The 21,014-nt window shown below is 38.3% G+C and overlaps 1 protein-coding gene across 4 annotated transcripts in view; it reads right to left on the bottom strand.

Annotated features, from left to right (window-relative positions):
* PDE11A (phosphodiesterase 11A) overlaps positions 1–21,014 on the bottom strand; it is a 147,909-nt gene that overhangs the window by 14,197 nt on the left and 112,698 nt on the right. For 3 of the 4 annotated variants that reach the window (XM_062629378.1, XM_062629375.1, XM_062629376.1), the window contains exons 14-19: positions 19,266–19,356; positions 16,567–16,667; positions 11,507–11,584; positions 10,069–10,136; positions 6,904–6,974; positions 4,317–4,400 (exon numbers count right to left, since the gene is read on the bottom strand). In XM_062629378.1, coding sequence (XP_062485362.1) covers positions 4,317–4,400; positions 6,904–6,974; positions 10,069–10,136; positions 11,507–11,584; positions 16,567–16,667; positions 19,266–19,356 — 493 coding nt within the window. Of the gene's footprint in view, positions 1–2,071; positions 3,236–4,316; positions 4,401–6,903; positions 6,975–10,068; positions 10,137–11,506; positions 11,585–16,566; positions 16,668–19,265; positions 19,357–21,014 lie in introns of those variants that run through there. The other variant, XM_062629377.1, reaches the window with a different exon arrangement.

Below are 21,014 nucleotides of genomic sequence, written 5' to 3'. Positions count from 1 at the left end.
CAAAGACATCTCCCTTAAATTTAAATAGCTGCTGTCATTGTCAGTGACTACCTGACTATGTATTTATCTGCCCAGAAGCAGAGTGCATGGCCTTTGGCCCTGCTATTCATGGTGTTACTGTCTCTGCCTAACAATGCTGTGAACAGAGCTGGGCTTCTGTTAGCGTCTTTTGTTTGATGTGAATCGCTGCAGCTTTGATGTTGTTTGTGAGAAAAATAATGATTAAAAAGAGTAAGATCTTCAGTCTCCCACTCTGTCTGCTCCCCATAAATAAATTAATCTGAGTTCAGGGAAAAAAAAATCTGTGCCTGATCCTGTTTTAGGTACACCCAAACCACAGAGCCCAGGAGAGAAATCTGTTAGTGCTGAAACTCTTAGCATCTCTTTGCTGGAGGGACAGAGAGGTAATTTGTCTAATGATCAATATTTTATTTCCTGTTACACAAACATGTATGGTCAGATAAGTACGGAATATTTTTTTCTGTGTAGTGAACACAGCTGTCAGTGTAGCTGTAGTGCTTTTATTTCCAGTGGGATGTCTTAGATTTTCTGCTATAGTTGTATGTGCTTCAACTTTTACCGAATATTACAACAAAAAAACCCTGGATGATTACTTCATCCTGAAGCTGCACTAGTAAATTTGAAATGCTCTACAGTGCAAAAAAAAAAAAAAAAGCATGTTTTTCTTGTAAATTATTATTCTAATAAGCTTGTTTCTCATCTCTACTGATGAATGCTTTTCTTGCTGGCATTTTTGAATGAAGAGCAAATGTGACGCATTAAAGCGTAACTAAAGGCCCTAAAAGCAGAGCTTCAGAGTAAATGGATGGCTGTTCTGCTACTCAAGGTAAAAACTCCACTGTCGTATAAAAATACTCTGAGCAGTGATCACTACAGTAACAAAAAAGTAAATTCAATAAAATTATAATGTCCCAACAGTAATAAAAAGCAATGAACAAAAAATTGGGAAGCGCTTATCTTCAAATCTTAGATCCATACTGTGAAGGACGCAGATTTGATTGCTAAGGTATCTTGAAATTGGAGGTGGCTTGATTCCCACACTGAGCTGTAGATGTGGGCGAGAGCAAGGGAGTAGAGCAAGCCATGGCTTACCTTGTGCCAAGAGCAGAGTCAGCTAACAGAGCAAACAAACACAAAAAGGTTTTGGATTTAGGCAGTTGGATATGAGAAATCGAGTTGTGTATAATTCTTGATATTTTTATTTTTTAATATCCCCAGATATCATTATATATCTACATTCAGCTTCAAGCTGCATGTTAACTTACGGTGTAGCCTGTTTAGTGTATTCCTGACATTCCTTCTTCTGAGTTGGACAGGCATTCCAAGGGGCAGGTGGGATTGCTAATGGAAGTGGCACAGATCTTGATGTTTTGCTAGTCACTTGTAAGCCTTCTCACAAAAAGGGTCCAGACTTAGGAAACAGTTCTACCCAGGTAAGCAGAGGGATGCAATAAACATCTTCCAATAAAGGAGACTTCATTGTCCTTTCCTTGGGAGAAGAACTGCACCTCGAAATGGTCTGTCTTAATTACATTAAGGAAATGTAGAGAGCAGACGCATAAGGAGAGGAGGTAGAGCCAAACCTCCCACAGAGTGTTTGAGAATGGTGGAAAAAGAAATGAGGCTAGGAAGGCCATAATACTCTAAAATGCTCTGCAAATTTTAAGTATAAAACATTCCTTGTGGCCATTCTGGTATGTAGCCTCACTCATAAGTATGCACTGTGGAGAAGATACAGGTCTGTTACAGTAATGTCAGTGGCATTAGGGCCAGTGGGGTGGTGTCAGACCACCCCTGGAATTTTGGGCTGTGGAGTTCCTTCTGCATTGCATACTTCAGACAAGTGCAGCTTCCAAGAGTAGCCTACTCCTAGGCAAAGAAGATTTCAGGGTGCTTTGCTGATCTCCTGTTTGACTTTAATGGGAGTTGGGAGTGTAATGGGAGTTGCTGGGACCATCTCTGCTGTGAGGGTGTCAAATAGCATTAGGTCCTGCTGTAGCAACTGTTTCGGAGTGCATGCGCATGTTCCCCACAGTGTTCCCTTCGGGGCTCTGAGTGCTAAGATATGGCCACATGGTTTTCAGGACTTTTAATCGCTAGGATGGAAAAAACTACTTGCAAAAGCCTTCATTTTGTTCTCTACGGTTTAATGCTGTAATTCTGGTATCAAAATGAGTGTCAAATGTTTATGTCAAACATACGGTTTTTATAAGCACTTTGCTAGTGAGCAATATAAGTACTGCTAAGATTTTACCAATTTGTCAGCTGCCACTCTGCCTGTTTATGTTGTATTTGTAATGGTGTAACTCATTCTCTCCCCACATGCAGTCCCTATGACATAGCACAATGGCTAGAATTTTAAAGATTGTATTTAGAAGGAAAAAAGAAATCTAGGACTTGGCCCTACTTGTAATGTTCAGCCAGCCCTAAATGGAGGATTTACAATGTCTGAATACATTGCTGATGTGATATGTGTATTGAGGTTTGATTAAGCTGGATATGAAAATTAAAACTTGGCTCCACATTGAAGAGAATCTCCCGCAGTGTGGTACTATGACATCAAGTTTTCTGTTTACCCCTAAGGCTGGTGCTGCAATGACTTCCAGGTTTGATGGTGTCTCTTTTTTAAGTTGTTGAGCAGCAGGCTAATAGCTGCACAGCATGATGCAGAGACAGCAGAAAGCAGGGAAATCAGATGCGAATATACTCCCCAGAGATCTCCTGCTAAGATGGAGCTAACTAACCAGAGCTTTAATGCTCTGATATAGTCTCCTCATGCAGAAGATGGGCTGATTATCAGTTTTTCCTGCTTTAACATACATTTTTGGATTACAGATGCTATTACAAATGTGAATTCTGGTACAATATGCATTCTAGTGTAATATGTACTATTATACTGTAAGGAACTTTCTTTTTAAGAGTTGTTGTCTAAGGTCAGTTGTCATCCCCCCACCTCCATTGCACAGAATGATCTTGGCATTTTAAAAAAATACGGATTTATATTCTTCTGTGCTTGCTCTGCTTTAATTATTTGAAGCTGTGGCTTTAATTTATTTCATCGTGACAAAGACTGTCCTGAGAAAGGGACAAGATCTGCTGGCAAGGCAGTAGCACGCCTCGCTGTTCACCCAAGTGCATGTTGTCCATGTCACACAACAGGAGTTGCCTTTGCTGGTGGGCAGTCGTTTCATTGTCACAGTGTCAGCCTCAGGAGCTACAAGGTATAGAGAGCAAGGGAAGCACACTGTATGTTATTGGTGATGTGTCTGGCCTATAAAATGAAAAGGAACTGCCAATTCATTTTTATTTGTGTGTAGAAAAGCTATATTCAGGCACAAATTCAGCAGTTTTGTGTTAACATGAGAGCTGGTACCTGCTTTCCACCTCTTGGCTTTGTATCATCACAGACCCATTCATTGCTTGGATATGTGAGGCAGTTTAGGGTACAGTGGTAACAGGGAGAATGTGTTTCAGTTCCCCAAAACTGCCTAGTGAGAACACCCCAATGTTTTCAGTGGTAAAATTGGTAGTCTTTAGTGGCATAAGGTGGTCTGTGCGGTTTCAGTGAGTAAGTGGAAAAGTAGCTGACATGGTTATTGATAGTTGCATTTCTACAGTGTTATTTTGGATTTATCCTGCTTATGTAGCTCTGCTTTCTGTACAGGTAAGAGACAAAAAGTTAAAATTATGAAGCTTATATTATACAAGTCAGATTCTGAAGTTGGTTTAATCCGGAAAGAGAGAAGCGTTATTCTGGTCGTCTACAGCATTAATAAAGTAGTACTTGAGCACTTATATCAAGCATCCACACAGTCCATGTGGAAGCATGACTGAAAGAGGAAACACCAAGTTAGACAGCACATAGGTTAAACCACAAATCATTTGCCACTGACCTTAAAAGCTTGGCCTAGAGTGCCCCGTAACATGGAATGGAGTCAGAAGGGAGCGCAAAGGTTCAGCCTTGTGCTTCCCTTTGGGTCACACGTATTTGGACAGATTGGACAGCAGCATGTAACAAGGCTGTCCCACTCCACACCTTGCCATGATGAGAATTTGTTTGTCTCAAATGTAATAAACTAAAAGGTTGCCCTATCGGCTTTTATTATTTAGTGGGGAATTATGTTTATAGATGTTACCACCTTCAGGGACTCTGAAGATTTCTGCATGGAGTTCAGACTTTTGGTAAAGTCAGAGTTCAAATAGCCTTCAAGGCTGCATTGCAAGCTAACTCTTTTTCCCTAGAGAGGCAGGAACAATCTTCTCTGGACTCTACAAGAGCAGTAAGTAAAAATTACCTCATACAATGGCATGCAGATGCTATCAATCCACTCGAGCTGCAACCTGGGTAGTTCATCTTTCCTGTTCCGATCAAAAATGGCCTGAATTGAGAAGGGAACAAAACTGTCATGCTTTATTACACTGGAGTATTTTACAGACACATCATCCAGCACTTTGGAGCTATGATCGAATTCTCACAACCAGAACACTTTGTAAGCTGTAATCAATCTTTGCAGTAGTCTTCCTACTGCTTTGTCTGGCATGAAAAATACACTTTATTTTCAATTTTGTTTTGAAATTTGTAGGCTGAATGTATTTGAATTTTGTAATTCTGTGGGGTAAAATAAATGCTCCACAAGTTGGAGTTGAGTTGGTAAGAAACCTCCTGTAGAAATATAAGTAGGTACTTTTGAGTAGAAATTTCCCTTTTCTCGCATAGGTTTCTCCAGCTCAGCAAAATGAACAGTGGTGGATCTGGGCTGGTTCCTTCCCTCCGTTACTCTAGGATATGCCAAGTTTTAAATGTTTCTGTCTTTTTCTTTGGAAAGTCTATTTTTATTCTGGGCCCATCTTCTCAATGTTGATGTTTCCTGTGGAAACTTACTTTCCATCTCTTCCTTCTCAAAACTCCAGACTATACAAATTACATTACATTAAATGTCTGATTGAATTCTTCTAGTAGTAGCCTGCTCTTTCTGACATACAGGTATCACTCAGTGTATCTAAATAAGAGCAGGAGGTAAGATTCAGGAACTCTGTGGTCTTAAGTGAGAATCTTAGGTTTGATTTTTGGAAAATCCTGTATGTATTATTCATGTAATTTTGAAAAATCCTGTCATTTTCAGATTATTACAAGCACAATGCAAGAAAAAAATTCTTGAGGTATAAGAGAATATTGCATTATCTTGATGATTACCAACTCTTTTGTCTGATTAGCAGTGATATCTAGGTGGTTTGTCATAGCAATATGTCATGAAATAGATAAGCATTTGATCTTGTTTAAAAATTCTCATTAATGTGGTAAAACTCTACATGAGATCTATGATTTTGACCCTTGGCTATCAACTGTTTGAACTGATGAACTTGGATTATTTACTGGCCTTATTTCCCCATCATAAAACACTTAATACATGAGTTAACTGGATTATTTTGAAATTCTGAAAGGCCAAGCAGAGAGGAAAATCTTCCTTCAAGCTGTATGGCTTCAAAGCATGTGGCCCATAAATCACTATATACCTTGGTGAGAGAGTCCAAGAGTGAGAGGGCTCCTGTGATGGAGGCAATACTAAAAAGATTTATAGCAATACACTTCTTTCCCACCTGTCTGGGCTGTTAGATGCAGATTTTTCAGAAGACAGAAGTCTAGAAGAAAGTTCTGGGCTTTTGTCTTTCTCTGCGCTTCTACCAAGTCTACAGTATGTCCAAAAGGTAGGTGTAATAACACACTTGAAAATGACTCTTAAGGTTGCTGGACCTGGGCCGTTTTCACTGGAATTCATTGATGCTTAAAGACAGTAACATTAATGGGTGTGTTAAAATAAAATTAACTTCCTATTTTGCTTCACTAGCATGAGAAACACACTTTGCAAATTTTATATACAAGGCAGGAAAGGCACTTCCATCCCTATTATATGGAATGTTACTTGCAGTTATTCAGGCCTAGAACTGGCCTCAGAATTGTGAATACCGTGACTGACTGATTACTCTTCTACTGGACTATAGCTATCTATCATTTTTATCTGAGATGTACACACAAAACTCCTATAGGGAAGAAATTCAGTAATGTTGCAACCTCTGACAGTATAAAAAGTGAAAAGCCATTTACTGTATCTGAGCGTTATTGACCACATACTTTAACTTTTTTTACTTCATTATGTCACCACAGGCTCATATGTGAGTATTACTGAAGTGAGAATAAGTCGGAGCCATTGAAATGGTCTTTTTATTTTAGGAAATATATTTGTCATGGCTTGCAAATTAAATTCCTTAGAATACTTCCTGCTATCCTTCTCCTGTTGCTTCCAGACAATGGCTTGGCAACACTTAGAAATGTTGGATAAAGATAACCTGGATAAGTCTCTTTCTTCAAGTTGTTCACTGAAAACCTTTATGAAACTTTTTTCCTAGTTGTTTGACACTTTATACCTATCTGCCTGTATTCCACTTAATACCAGTTTATCCTTTCAATCAGTGTTGTATTTAGTTGAATATCTATAGAAATGCTTTTCTGCATTTGACACGTCAAATAACACAGCTGCATCATAAACTAAACCTGACAATCTTGATTTCCATAGGCAGCTGGTGATTTTTACTTGAACACTGTGTATTAAAACCAATACCTATTGCTTAGAAAATTGACTGACAGAATAACCTTTGGAATAGGTACAGAAAATGGAGAAAAGGGCTTAATACAAAGTGACTGAGTTGACTGGAAAGCTTTTATTTATATAAGGGTCTAATATATGGCATGTCCTTATTAGACAGAGTATTTATTCCAAGATTTTTCTTTACATGCAAAATATAGTTATTTTTTCTGAATGTACCTAATGATATTTTCTTACCTTATGCAAGTTAGTAATTATTTCAGAAAGTATTAGAACTTACTGAAGGGGTGAGTTTCAGTTCAGATCTTTCTCTGTCTCCTTGTTCAAAGAACTCGCTGGTTACCAGCTCAGCTGCCTAAAACATAAATCAAGATAAAGATTAGAGTTCTCACTACATAATTTTTAGGGTAATGAGTTCTTGCTCAGACTAGGGCTTCAGCCTGTGCTTAACCATAAAGAAGTGAATAGCTTAACCTATGTGACTGGTGTCAGGCATGTGTTTGCATAGTTTTCAGGACTGGGCATACAGGGTGTATAAACAGCCATAATCACCGATAGGCACACATCCCTTTGATAGGGAATTGACTGTTGGAATTACATTGCAATATTGAGGCAGCAGTCAATGCACTTATGCAATTTAATCAAGAACAGAATAGAAAATTATAGCTTCTTGTTGGCATCCACAATTATGTCTGTAAAAATGCTTTGTAAGATGTGCAAGAGCTCTCTGGTTATTTACAGCCTGTTGCCCTGTATAAACAACTTAGCTTATAAAAGAAAGTTAATTAAATAATAACATCTGTTGTCTTAATTTAATGTGAAATCATAAAGGTTTTTTTCCCCACTAGGCTTTACTTTGTTCCCATGACTGTAATCCCTATCAGCTCTGCATATCTAAATATGAAGTTAGATTGTGATTATCATATTGAATCAAAATCAAGAACTAGTGGGTTGGAAGTTGAAATACATCTTTCTGGCTTTTATGAATGAATATGTTCTATTCACAGATGAGGTTTGTGCTTCTCAGAAGAACACAAGATTTTAAAACAAAATTGATTATGGAAACATCAGGAATTTTAGGAAGTCACACAGTGAATAATCCTGATAAAGTAGCCTTTATGTACTGTGCTTGTCATGTGTGGGGCTTTGAAGGTAGGTGTTTTTATGTGACATTTGAGACGCAAAAAAAGGAAACTAATCTACTGAAGATGGCATTTGGTTCCTAATGCTCCTGTCATGCCTCCTTATTGCTTTCAAGTAAATTCCAGCTAGGAAATGATTTTAGAATGTTGAAGCACAAGAGCGCATAACTAAGCAGAGAACTTACACTTCATAAAATCTCAAAAATTCTTGCTCTAGGAACTGCATTTTCCTAACATTCACAAATCCAAAGCTTTTTACAGTTGAAATAAGGAGTACTGAAATAAATTTGAAGTGGGTGAAGTGATGTTGTAAAGTACTCTTAAATCTTGAGCTAGGCTATCACATAGTTTGGAACTTTATAATGTATGTAATTCCAATGCACTAATAAAATCCTGGATCAATACTCCAGATAGAGGAATAATTTAATGATTTAGAGGCAATTAACAGTTTGCCAAGTGTATTGTATAAAAATGATAAAGATTTAGTCTCACCCCTGTCTGTCACTGCTGTTTTGATCCTGTACTCCTTGTGTGCCTTTCCCTATCATCTCTTCCTGAATTTTTCTTTCTTACATGTAGACTTTATTTCCTTTGATTCATGTATTTTAATCTTTATCCCTTACTTTTCATGTTGTGAATTATTGTGGGGGGGGGGTGGGATTTGTGTTTTTCTTTTGGTACATTTGAGGTCCAACTATTTCTGTTTTCCCTCTATGGACTTATCAGCCTCTCTGCTGAACCAGGTAGTGTTTCAAATGGAACCTTTGATTTGGTTGCAGGTTTCAGGTTATGCACTAGGTTGCAGATGAATTTTCACTTGCAGACTTTAAAAGCGGTAAGAATAAAAAAAGAAACCAACAACTCCGAAGCTTGTCAGAGAATTCTGCACTAATTCAGCACCAGAGCACAAAGACTGACACATGGAAAACAGACCCTACCTGACATTTTGGATGTCAAAGAAAAGGGAGAAGCTAACTGGGTTAAAGAGGAAAATTGAGGAGGGAGTGCACACACTGCAGTTGTGGTTAGGTGACACTGAAAAATCTTGTGACTCATTTTCCCAGGATACAAGCAACTTCTATGATTTCCATGGGAGATGACCATATTAAAGTAGAGTCCTTATAGAAGGACTGTTGTCATGCTCTGTTTATAAAAGCAAGAAAATCTCTGACAAAGCTGCAAGCTGAGCTGAAACCCTCACCACATAAGTGTGGTTTGGGTTTTGTTTTTACTGAGTTAATGTGCTTGTAACAGTTGTAGGTCCCTTTCAGCTCGTGTTACATCTTTGTCCTTCCCCAAGAAATCTATCTGCTCCTGCCTCACCATTTATCTGGTTTAGCTTCTTTTTTCACATCTTTTTAACCATCACTTTGCTGTTAAGCCAATCAAGCTCCCTCCAGGTGCTTAGTGACACTCAGCTGCACTGGTATATATCATATTCTCTTCCCGATGCTGTATATTCTTTCAAAACCCTACACATCCTGCTTTATACTAGCTTGTTCTGGACCTCAGTAAAGGACAGAATTATTAGCATGGATACAGGAGATAATAAGGATGGATGCCAAGTATGGAAAGATGCCTAGAAGAGGGAAAATCATGTGGTAAAGGACAAGACTTTTGGGACAGCTTGCTTTCTCACATTTGTAATTGTTTGCCAATGCTGGACCCAAGTTTCATGTGTATTTAGGAGTATTGTATATAAATGTATGTTTATGTATGTATATATTTATGTATGTACAGATATGCGTTATGTGTATTTCTAAGGAGCCTACTCAGCAGAAGTGTGAATTTTTGTTTGTTTCCAAGTAGAGCATGCTAAAAAAGGTTCAATGCTACACTTGCACTTTTTTTTCCCCTTAGTGTTGAGAAAATGAACACGTCTCCTCTCATATATAACAAATATTTTATGTTAATCAGTGTTTGCAAATCATCTGCTAGAATTTTTGATTTAGAGAAGATTTTGCCACTGCCAAGGAAAACTTTGTGACAAAACCAAGTAAATGCATCTACATGTGGCTAATGCTTTTTTTGTTTAATCCGTTTTTTTTTTTATATGGATTTAAAAGGTTCATAAGAGAAGAGGCTGTAAAGCCAGATCTCTTCAGGTACCTACATGCTGCTCACCAGCATGTGTACATGGAAAGATTATGCAATAAACCATTTCTTGCAGAAACCCCCTGCTGTTTTTTTATAGCATTAATACCGCTGTAAATTGATTCCAGTTTTGGTCCCCTGTAAGCCAGGGCCCTGGGAATATTGTCCTGCCAGTCCCGCCTCCTCCCAGCCCTGCTATTAATCATGACTTGCCTGTCTTGAAATCTCCCACGGTTTGGTCACAGCTCCAAGGTCACAGGCTGTCATTAGCATTGATCTGAAAAACAGAAATGAACAATACAAGCTGAATCAACCTTTGTTGTATTTCTAAACAACTCTGCTCTGAGTGCATAAATAAATAATACATATATAAAATGTCAGCCCTGGCACCATCTTTACCTCCAGAAAAGAATGACATGTTTGAAATCTCAGCCATCAGCATGGCTTTTGCATCACAATTGTGCCTAGGAAGCCTAATGTTTTGCAGGTCATCAGATGATGAATTTTGGTGTTGTGCTTTGCATGCTAGAAATGATATTGCAAGGGAGTTAACTGCTAATTTTGCAGTACTTCTAACACGGTTTATATTAATACCCGTAATATACTGGAAAGCATGTGCTTCACATGATATAAGTTAAGGGTATTATTATATAATAACACCTGCAAACTGGATTAATTTATATGCCTATTTGTAAAAGTGACTGCTGTAGCAAGAGAACCTATAATCACAGGAGGCAACCCAGACACTGTTTAAGCAGTTTCTACTGCTCATCTACAATAAAAATTTAAGATTTACTATGAGCTATACTGTTCCACTGTAGTTTAATACCCAGCTACAGCCATGTTTTATATGCATTAGGAGAAAGAAACCATTCAGCTGTAGAAAGCGTTTATGTACAGTACATGATGCAGATAAAAGTCTAAGAAAGTTTAAATGAAGAACAAGGGCACTGAAAATGAAACATCAAATATATTGCCTGAATCTAAAATTAGGAATGGGTGAAATGATATGGAAAATAGAAAATGGCCAATGTTTTGGTCAAAAGACCAAGTGGAAACAGAATTCAAATGAAATTTCAGATAAAATGAGACATAATCAGGCATGCATATGCAAATGCACACATTTTATTGTCTCAAAAGCCTGGTATACTCAAACCACCCACAATGTCTGAGGTTTTCAATAGGATGCATGCTCAGATCATTTTTGAGGGCTAGAAGAGTACCGTGTATCTGCAAATTCCCAGGTACAGACTAGAAGAGCAGAGAGAAGCATGGCCAGTGAAAGAAAACAGCTGAGAGGAGGAGGGAACAGGGACAAGAAAGATCTTTGTGTCCTGAGGCAGAATACTGATGCTTTCTGGAGAAAGAGCAGAAGGGCTGAGCGGTAACTGGTGAGGCTGGGAGAAAGGGAAGAAAACATGACAGTGTCAAGGCAGAAACAGGAATGGAGAAGGTGAGGTCACACTGATTACATCCTTGCTGTTTGGTAATGTTTAGAAATCATACCATATATTTCTTGTCATGAATCATATAGTTAAAACAAGCTATCTTATCTTGTTACTCTAAGTCTTCATGATATATGAAATTCCTTAAACAAATATGGCTTTACTTTGAAATAACCAGAAAGCAAGAAATATTAGTGCTCACCGAAATATTTCTCGGTGGTTTTTTGTCTTCCAGTCATAACCACCCTTTCTGACAAGTTCAAAAAACTCGGTCCTTCTCCTGCAACAAAACACATTATCAGAGAAGGAAATGACACTTTCAGGGCAACACTGCAGTGGAAGTACAGTTCTCTGGATGACATGAAATCATTGCACCTCATGTATTATTTTTAAAGTCATTATACTGACAGTCCATTTAAGCGAAACATACTAATATCTGAACATGTTCTATAAATGTCTGTTACCAATGTCAGAGTTGCCTAGTAAAAGCAATACTGTATTTATGGTCTCTGAAGATAAGGAAATAAATGGTACCAAAATGTTCAATCATCCATGGAAGCATGAAATGTTCAGCTACAGCAGTGGACAGACAATAGAAACACCCCTGAAATATTTACACACTTCTCTTTACTTGTCTTTGCAAAATGGCTTTTACTTCTGTATCCCGGAGGGTTTGTCAGAGACGCACAATTCCTGTTATTTCCAGCACACAGAACAGAACAGTGAGACACAGGAGCTGCAGGTGTTTCACGTTAGTAGTTCTTAATTGACTAGAAACTAGGTCTCCCTGCTTGGTTCCGTGCTTTGTCTTCTTGAATATCTTCCTTGCGTCCTCAAAGAGGGACAAAACGTGAGCCAGGGCATGTTAATGCTTGTTTGGTGCCTTTAAGTACCAAAATTCTGACTCACCATAGCCTGTAACTTTTTATGGCACTGAGACTCTGAGCAGCTCTTACTGCATGCAGCATGGCTACAATATGAAACAGATCCTGACCCAGATATAGCAGAACTTGAGGTATAAAAATATGGAACAACTTGCCCACGCAATGTATTAGCATCAAAGCTGGAAAGCAGATACTTGTGTTCTGAGTAACAGTCCAGTGCCCCATCTCATAGGAGATTCTTTGTTAACTGAAAATGTAGTTCGATTCCCCAAGAGTGAGTTTGCAGAGTCTTGTATTTATTTTCTACATTAACTTCATCATATTTTGAACAGTGATTATTGAAAATAGTCTGACAGCAGCCAGCACAGGTTTTATACCCGAGGAGATTCACACTGCCAGGAACATTGCCCTTGCTCAATGGACAGTATTTTATGTGGAATATGTTCCATTGTTCTGGTTCCTGACTGTCATACATTGCATCACCAGCAGTCACTGCTACTGTAGGGCCTTTCTATAATGGATTTCATAACAGCAGCTAGAGCAGAGAGATATAAGGATACATAATGGTATCTAATCCTTCATGAAATAAGATATAGGAGTTTCACATTACAAAATTTGCTGGGACAACGCAAAGCCACACATGCAGAAAACAATTCAGTTCTCTGACACAAAGGCATAGCATCATGGCTCCAGTGGAAATAACTGCTGCAACAATGACAATCTTAATGGCCAAGAGCAGTTGGCACATAAAGCTAAAACCAGGCTAATCCTGACCAGATCGTCAATAACTAGACACTCTAAGAGAGCAAGCAGTGGATTTTTCCATCCTGTATTTCAGTGCCCAATCTAACAATGCAAAATTTGGTAATGATTTATAGAATCATAGAATAGTTAGGGTTGGAAAGGACCTTAAGATCATCAAGTTCCAACACCCCTGCCATGGGCAGGGACACCTCACACTAAATCATATCACCCAAGGCCTCGTCCAGCCTGGTCTTGAACACCGCCAGGGATGGAGCATTCACAACCTCCCTGGGCAACCTATTCCAGTGCCTCACCACCCTAACAGGAAAGAATTTCCTCCTTATATCCAACCTAAACTTCCCCTGTTTAAGTTTTAACCCATTACCCCTTGTCCTATCACTACAGTCTCTAATGAAGAGTCCCTCCCCAGCATCCCTATAGGCCCCCTTCAGATACTGGAAGGCTGCTATGAGGTCTCCACGCAGCCTTCTCTTCTCCAGGCTGAACAGCCCCAACTTCCTCAGCCTGTCTTCATACAGGAGGTGCTCCAGTCCCCTGATCATCCTCATGGCCCTCCTCTGGACTTCTTCTAACAGTTCCATGTCCTTTTTATGTTGAGGACACCAGAACTGCACACAAGTGGGGTCTCACAAGAGCAGAGTAGAGGGGCAGGATCACCTCCTTCGACCTGCTGGTCACGCTCCTTTTGATGCAGCCCAGGATACGGTTGGCTTTCTGGGCTGCAAGCGCACACTGCCTGCTCATGTTCATTTTCTCATCAACCAACACCCCCAAGTCCTTCTCCACAGGGCTGCTCTGAATCTCTTCTCTGCCCAACCTGTAGCTGTATTTGAAGTATTAGATGTTCTGGGCAATTCATATATTAACGGACAAAAACCAGGTAAAAACGCTTAAAGCTGAAAGCTCAGGAAGGTGACATCTCAGAAACTTCAAACATTCACATTTGAAATAGAGCGATCCATAAACAGTAACTGAAAACGTGAGTCTCAAGGCCGTATGTTAGGCTAAAAACTTTAAAATAAGAATTTTCTTTTGAAATCCATTTAAATGAATGCAGGAGGAGTAGTCCAGTTCCACAGAGAATTTCTAGTGTAGGAAGGAGTTAGCCTGAGGAAAGTAGCCATGGTACAAGGAAAAATTTTGTGTTTCCTACTGGTTGCTTATGCATGGTATCCAAAATGAAGAGGTTTGCTATTATTAAGCAAACATAATACACCAGGATTTCAGAAATAAACAGAATTATAACAATTTTGTAATATCTTTGAGTAACATTAACTCTGGCTAGATTTTGCCTGGAAGGGAAAGTTGTCTTGCTATATACAGCAAATCCAGTTGCTCTACAGCCCAGTGGCTCAAGACATCATTTGAGTGAATTTCCATAAACTTCATTTTCGTTCCATGCTTTTGCTTCTTGTACTATCTACAAGCATCATTATCTAGAATTATCTATTAAAAAGAAGTATATTTTCCATCTGGTATTTCACTGAAAACCATCTTTGTTTGTAGAAAAGTAGTGTCTTGAGAAGGTTCTAAAGCTTTGGTCTGCCTGGAGTTTTGTTCCTGTTTAGCAAGCTGGAGTTTGCTATCATTAGGTTTAGGCATTCTAAGAATACTGATACAAGAATTTCCTCCTCTGCAAGAGTATTGAAGATGTAGCAAACTGAAGAAACAAGGTACTTGTGTGGAAACATCTGTTAACATAGAGAGGCATTAAGGATTGTAAATCATTGTTTCCAGGGAGTGATTTTTAGGCACTTTTGGAAGTAAAGTAGCATAACAACTACCAGATTAATGAATCATAATAACACTAGAGGAAAAGATAACTCATTTGCAGACTTCTGAGTAAAGAGGCCTCATTTGCTAAAAGTTTTCTGATCCATGTAGCACATAAAATCAATTATGCAAGCAAAGAAAAATAACCTTGAAATTCACCTGATGTTCCTTTTTTGGACATTATTTCCCTGATTTAAAACTAGAAAGACAACTTGGCCATGGAGTTTTTCAACCTAAGGCAGGCAGAGAAGAGAATTCCGTCACATCAGGGTCTGGACTGGGTTTCCTCCCAGGACGCTGCCATGGGCCCTCTCTGGCTCTTTCAGGGGCTGCAGGATCTTGGGCAGGGGGAACATATGGGGCTGTGCCAGGGCAGTCGCCCTCTCAGCTCCTGCCACTCATCTCTTCCTTGACAACACAAAACATTTCTGCAGCACTTGTTATTTGTGGTGAAACAGGAAAACCCATACTCATATATCCCTGTGGTCCTTTTATCTCACTTCAAGCTGTCAGCAAATTCCCATCATACCAGCCACCCAGGTAAAGAGCAATCCTAACAGACAGCTTCAAAAAGAATATGCTTAAAAGGGGTTATTAGTTTTACTCAGGATTTTCCTGTCAGCAAGAGAAATTTCTTCATAGACTATGTTCTAATGTTCTAATGTTTAGAAGTTATTTATAATAAAACTGTTCACTAAAAGCCTTTCTTAATACAACTTTTCTGACAACAGTTGCAGGAAACAAAAAATGTCAGCATGCCTACTGCCAGTACTGTTTAGAAACAGCCCTTGGCACAGTAACCAAATACTGCGGAAAAAAAGACAAAGTAAACATTGCAGCATCTCAGTATTTTTACAATTAACAGTTAAAGACACAATGTTGATATAGATATTTGAACAATCTCAAGGCATAGACTTTACTTGTTTTCTGGAAACTTGGTTTGGTATAAACCATGAGCACAATGGAGGGACCGAATCCAGGTATACCACCCAAAGGAAAACATTATAAATGCTACCGGCACTATACAGGAGAGGACACAAATGGACATAAAAAAAATCCTAAGGATGAATTATTGTCAAGACTAGGAAGGTAGTATGCAGAAACTGTGCATCCAGCAGCACTTCTCCCTGTAAGTCAGACTGTCTGTGCCAGAGGGGGATGTCAAAAGCCCAGTGTGCCGGTGATACCATGATTCTTCTGATCACATGTACAGTCACACGCATACTTACTAGGGAGAACTTGGTAATAATTAGCAGTATTTGAAAAGCATAAAATACCACCAATTTGCTTTCAGATTTGATTTGTAAACAAGGAAAAGGAAGAAAACTGGATGAAAGAGAGTCTCTTGAGTTAAGCTTTTTAAGACCTATACTCATGTAATGCAAATTTACATAAATTGTCTTCAAAACAGCAATGTGTATGCTTTCATTACCTCTGCAGCTGGGTCTGTAACTAAATACAGTATTTCTTAGCACACGTTTAGAAACAGAAATGGTGGAAAAAAATTAAAATGTTATTTTTTTTTTATAGATGCCTCAAGGAATTATCATAGAAGGGATAGAAAATTACAGCACTGAGCTGTAACTGGCTTAAAAGTATAAGTCTAGAATTTCACTTGCTTTTTGTTGATGCAGTCATGTTACACATAAAAGCAAATCTTACTTAGCCTAATACGAATATCTCAAGTGCACAAGATATACTAAGTATTAGACTAAATCTGTTCAACCACAGGTTGAAACACTAATTTCTCATATTATATACCCTTATTGGTATTTAATAGGTCATTAGAGTAAATTCTTTGAATTTTCATTTGTCAAATACGAGAAATGCCAATACTTACTCAAAATACAGAGTGAGGTCTGTTGCCAATATCGACTGCTTTAGAAGCTGCATAAGGTCACTGTAGTCCTTAGAGGACAAGTTAGCAAAGATGTTGTGACCCTATAATGAAAGAGATAAAAGAGGTAAAGTGCTAGCAATCAATAAATGTTTATAAAAGGTTTTCTAACTCTTTAGTCTACTGTTTCCCTCTAACCGAGGCCTTTTCTGATTCATGGCAAAACTATGACAAAAAAATAATGTTAATACTGCTGAGATTACATTGGGGTGGAAGAGTTGACAATTGTAATCAAGTGCCTGCACTGTTTTTCTAAACTCTGCTGAAATTATAGCCTCTTGAGGAAAGATTTACTCTTTGCTCTGACCCTGCAGAGATTCAGTTTATGAGGAAAAACTATGGACACATCTCAATCTTTTCTCTTATAAAATGTTTTGGGTAGCAATGTCTTGCAGCTTTTGAGTTGTGCGCCTAATAGATTTATCTGTGCTGCTGCTTGCAGGCACACAAACTGCTATTAGAGCAGTCAAAGACATTAAATCAGTTTTTCGTTCAAAACAGTCCACATGCTCACTCTGCCCATTACTGCATTGTCTTACAGTGTATACAAGCATTGCCTATGCAGACTAAAAACCCACAACTTTATGCAGTTTAAATGCCCTTTGTAGGCCAGATAGGCTACTTTTTAAGGGATCGTGGATTAAGAATTTGAAAGGTGCTCTGTGGCCAGAATGAAACAAATTATTTAATATTGGTATTTCAGAGCAGGAAGGTCCATTTGTAACTGCATTTCTGAAAACTGAGAGGGACAGAGATCCTGTAATTTATGAAATCCTAGAGAAAATAAATAAACAATTTGAATGGAAAACTCTAAATGTAAGCTGAAGAAGTGATCTTTGTGACATTAGTCACAGGTAACTAAATTGACATAAATAAAAGCACTACCCTTTTCTTTCCCCCCCCCCCCAATCACCTGTAGAAACAATGAGGTTCTTGCTAAAGAGTTTTATTTTGGTGATATTTAGCACTGTAATGCACACATTCAGTATGCGCTGCCACCTACTGCCTAGGAAGATTAAAATGCACTTAAACCCAAGAATTTTCCAGCAGGGGGATTGCTATAACTCTGGTGGTCTGTGGACATAGTCAAGGTAAGGTCGAGGTAGAGATAGTATTTTTTAATAGATCAGGTAGTGTTTGGACTAAAAAAATATTTTGCCATTCATAAGAGATGATCTCTGCTGTGACAATGAAATGATTATTTCTTTTCACCTAAATATTGAGAAGGATTTAAGAATCTAAAGCTTATTTATTAGCAAATAGGATATAAATTAATTTCAGTTTATTTAAGAGAGGAGACTGACTGCTCAGCTGGTGAATTTTTAAGTGAATCTTGGTGTATTTTTAAATAAATTGTAGGATCCAAAGTGAAAAGTGCAGTGTCCCATTAGCAAATACAATCTATTGAATTAAAAATCACGTAGGTTTATTTTTCTGGTCTAGAAATGAGGACCTGGTGAGGACTGAATGGTCAAAGGGGAGGACCTGTATTTAACTTGCATTTGTCTTCAGACTTGATCCTGTCTTCAGAGAAATATTCAGTTACAATGAAGATTTCAGGAACCAGAGAAATCACTGTTTCCCAGGAAGGCTTGTTCCAGGGACTGGACAATCTCATTGGTTTAGAAAAACAAAACAAAACAAAACTTCTTTTTTCCTATTCTAAACTGGTCTGTTTAACTTTCAAATGCTGTTTTTTCTTATGCCTTTCCCTGGTAGTGTAAGGAACCATTTAATTCCTAGGATCACCTTTTAGACAAGCTAGTCTAGGCCGAGCAGATTGAGCTATTTAGATCTCATACGAGTCCTCCCCTTTCCTACGTCTGCTTTTTTAATATGACGTCTAGTAAAAGCCACAGTCCCATGACTAATCTCTGTGGCTCTGTACATAGAGGGAAGGCCATCACCCTGTCTCCACTTGTGACCATGGGACATTCCGAGATGCTCTTCAAAAATTACTGCAGATCAGCATATGGTCTCCAAGTGTGCTGTATGCATAACATTATTGTTTTTATGTATACTGGATGCATTCTGTAACAAGCTAGCTGTGTAAACTCAGAAAACACATCCTTCTTTTCTCACTGTATCTCTGAGGTAGTGCATGCTGCATACTGTTACACATAAGATACTCTAGACAAGAAATATGTCTTTATATCTATCTGCAAAACAACTAGTGTACTTCAGACAGCATGATATTACTGATATTTTTTCATAAATAATTAAGAAAAATTATGTAAAACTATCATGAAAATACTGATTACAAAAAGACTGTCAAATAAAGTAAATTTGTCCAGTCAAGGATGACTGTGATACTCTGAATACAAGACCTGTGTGGAAATGTAAGAGGTTGTTTCACCTACCTATAAACCATTGTGCAGGATATATGTAAAAAGGCTGAGAAAAGCTGACAATATGGTTAGGATTTGTTTGCCTTGCCCCTAGCTGATTGAGACAAATACAATCTCTGGGCTCTATGATAAGCATTTGTAGTTGTTTAATTTTGTGCTAGTTGTGACCTTGTGGTAACCAATAAATAACTCTTCAAGGAGAGGGCATTAAAAAGGTACTGTGTGTGGTATTTCCTTTCTCCAGCTGAAACTGCCCAACAGCTTACAGTGAGATTAATAGTAACGCTTTTGTACCTCACTTTGGAGAATCATGACAGCATGATTGAAGTGGTGGTGTTCCAAGGTAGCAGAGGTGCCGTAGAGCTGAGCTAAGGCTGATCCACTCCTGAAACAGAACATGGGGAGTCAACAAATACTGCATGTGTCTGTTTACGAAGCAGGTTTCAGAGATAGTTTAGTAACAAAAGCATGTAGCTATATGCTCCCTCTTCATTTCAACAACCACAGAGAGTTGACAAGATCAAAATACTAATTTAAAGACAAAGAATTTATGTTACAGACTTTGCTAAATATTATCCGCTGACTAAAGATTTTCCTGGAACTAATGAATGAAATTTTGTAATGTAACTCTCAAAGTGCCTTGCAGTGCAACAGCACAGGCACACCACTGCGCATTAAAGACAAACAGTAACATCCCTGAGCTAGGAGTGGCTGTTTTGCTACTGTTTTTAATTCTTAATAGATATAAACACAATGGCTTACAATAGGTGATTGCAAACTCTTAAGAAAATCCAAAACACAGCAACAAAAAATCAACTGCAAATGCAGTGAGGTTCTGTCTGCATGTAAAATATTGCACTTAAAAAAAAAAAATACAAAGGTAAACAAAAACCCACAAGTGATAACAGTGAATATAAAAGTAAAGTTTAGCATCTTTTGGAATGTATTTTCTCATCATGTTTATTGTCTAAGCCAAAATTAGCTTCAGAATGCACAAAGCAGGTCAGTTTTCTAAGTCTGAATAACAAAAAATCTATAGAATACAATTATAAAATTGTGAATCATTAGGAGATGCAGAGAATGGGATTGGATTGTCAGAATAGTTACCATTCACCATGACTTCACTTCTGGGATCTAAAGCAACAACATGGGTTTTCTTTCCAAAGAAATGAGAATAAGAGATTATTACACTAGAGACAAACAGAAAGAGGCTCCTAGGACCATATACTATAAAACTGCATCATATTGATATTTAATTATCAGAAGCGGCTATATTAGAAAGAAGGATGTCCAGGAAACATCATCCCTCGAGAATATGGTGTTGAGATATATAGCAGAGCCAATTCAGACAACTGCGATACTGCCTCCATCATATACCTCTTGAACTTTCATCACACAGAACAGCAGTATTAAACACTGAAGATAAAATAAGAAAATGTGATGCTTAAATTTATGTCAGGTTAGAGGAATAAATCATAGCTGCTGTTATGAAAACTACAGCTTCTGTTTTCAGGGATGTTTTATGCATGTGTGGTAATGTTTGTCTTTTGTTAAATGTCTTCGGCAATTTCTTGATGGAGTCGTAAAATGGCAGCCTCCTCTTCGTACTCTGCTGTCAAACAAGTGATAGCAGTCTAGTGCCGAAACCTCTGCCTTTAACTCAGCCACCCCTCTACACAAAAGTAGTGTTACAGTGGAGAAGTGGTTAACTTAATCAGAGCCTAAAACAGTCAGGATGTAAATCTTCGGTCTTGGTTTTTTTAAATTAGGAATGTAAACATCAATCAGCTGAGCTTCCTTCCTATTTGTCTCCTCTTTTTTGATTTTCTTCAAGACTCAGCTGCAAAAAGGCATCTAGCAGTGCTTGGTAACCTTTGCACCATAAGCTCTGTCTTTTGAGCACTGCAATTGATTTTCCTTGCTATGGTGATTGAAGATCCAGACAGTGTCATTGTTTCATTGAGACTGTACAGCAACACCAATAGCTCAGGAAATGGCAGCTTAGTGAGTATCAGAAATATCAGTTTGAGTGATGTTCACTGA

The sequence above is a fragment of the Pezoporus occidentalis genome, unplaced genomic scaffold, assembly GCF_034315485.1.
Source record: "Pezoporus occidentalis ecotype Australia unplaced genomic scaffold, CSIRO_AGI_Poc_V1 ctg332, whole genome shotgun sequence".
Lineage (NCBI taxonomy): Eukaryota > Metazoa > Chordata > Aves > Psittaciformes > Psittacidae > Pezoporus > Pezoporus occidentalis.
This window is presented reverse-complemented; position numbering and strand designations above follow the sequence as displayed.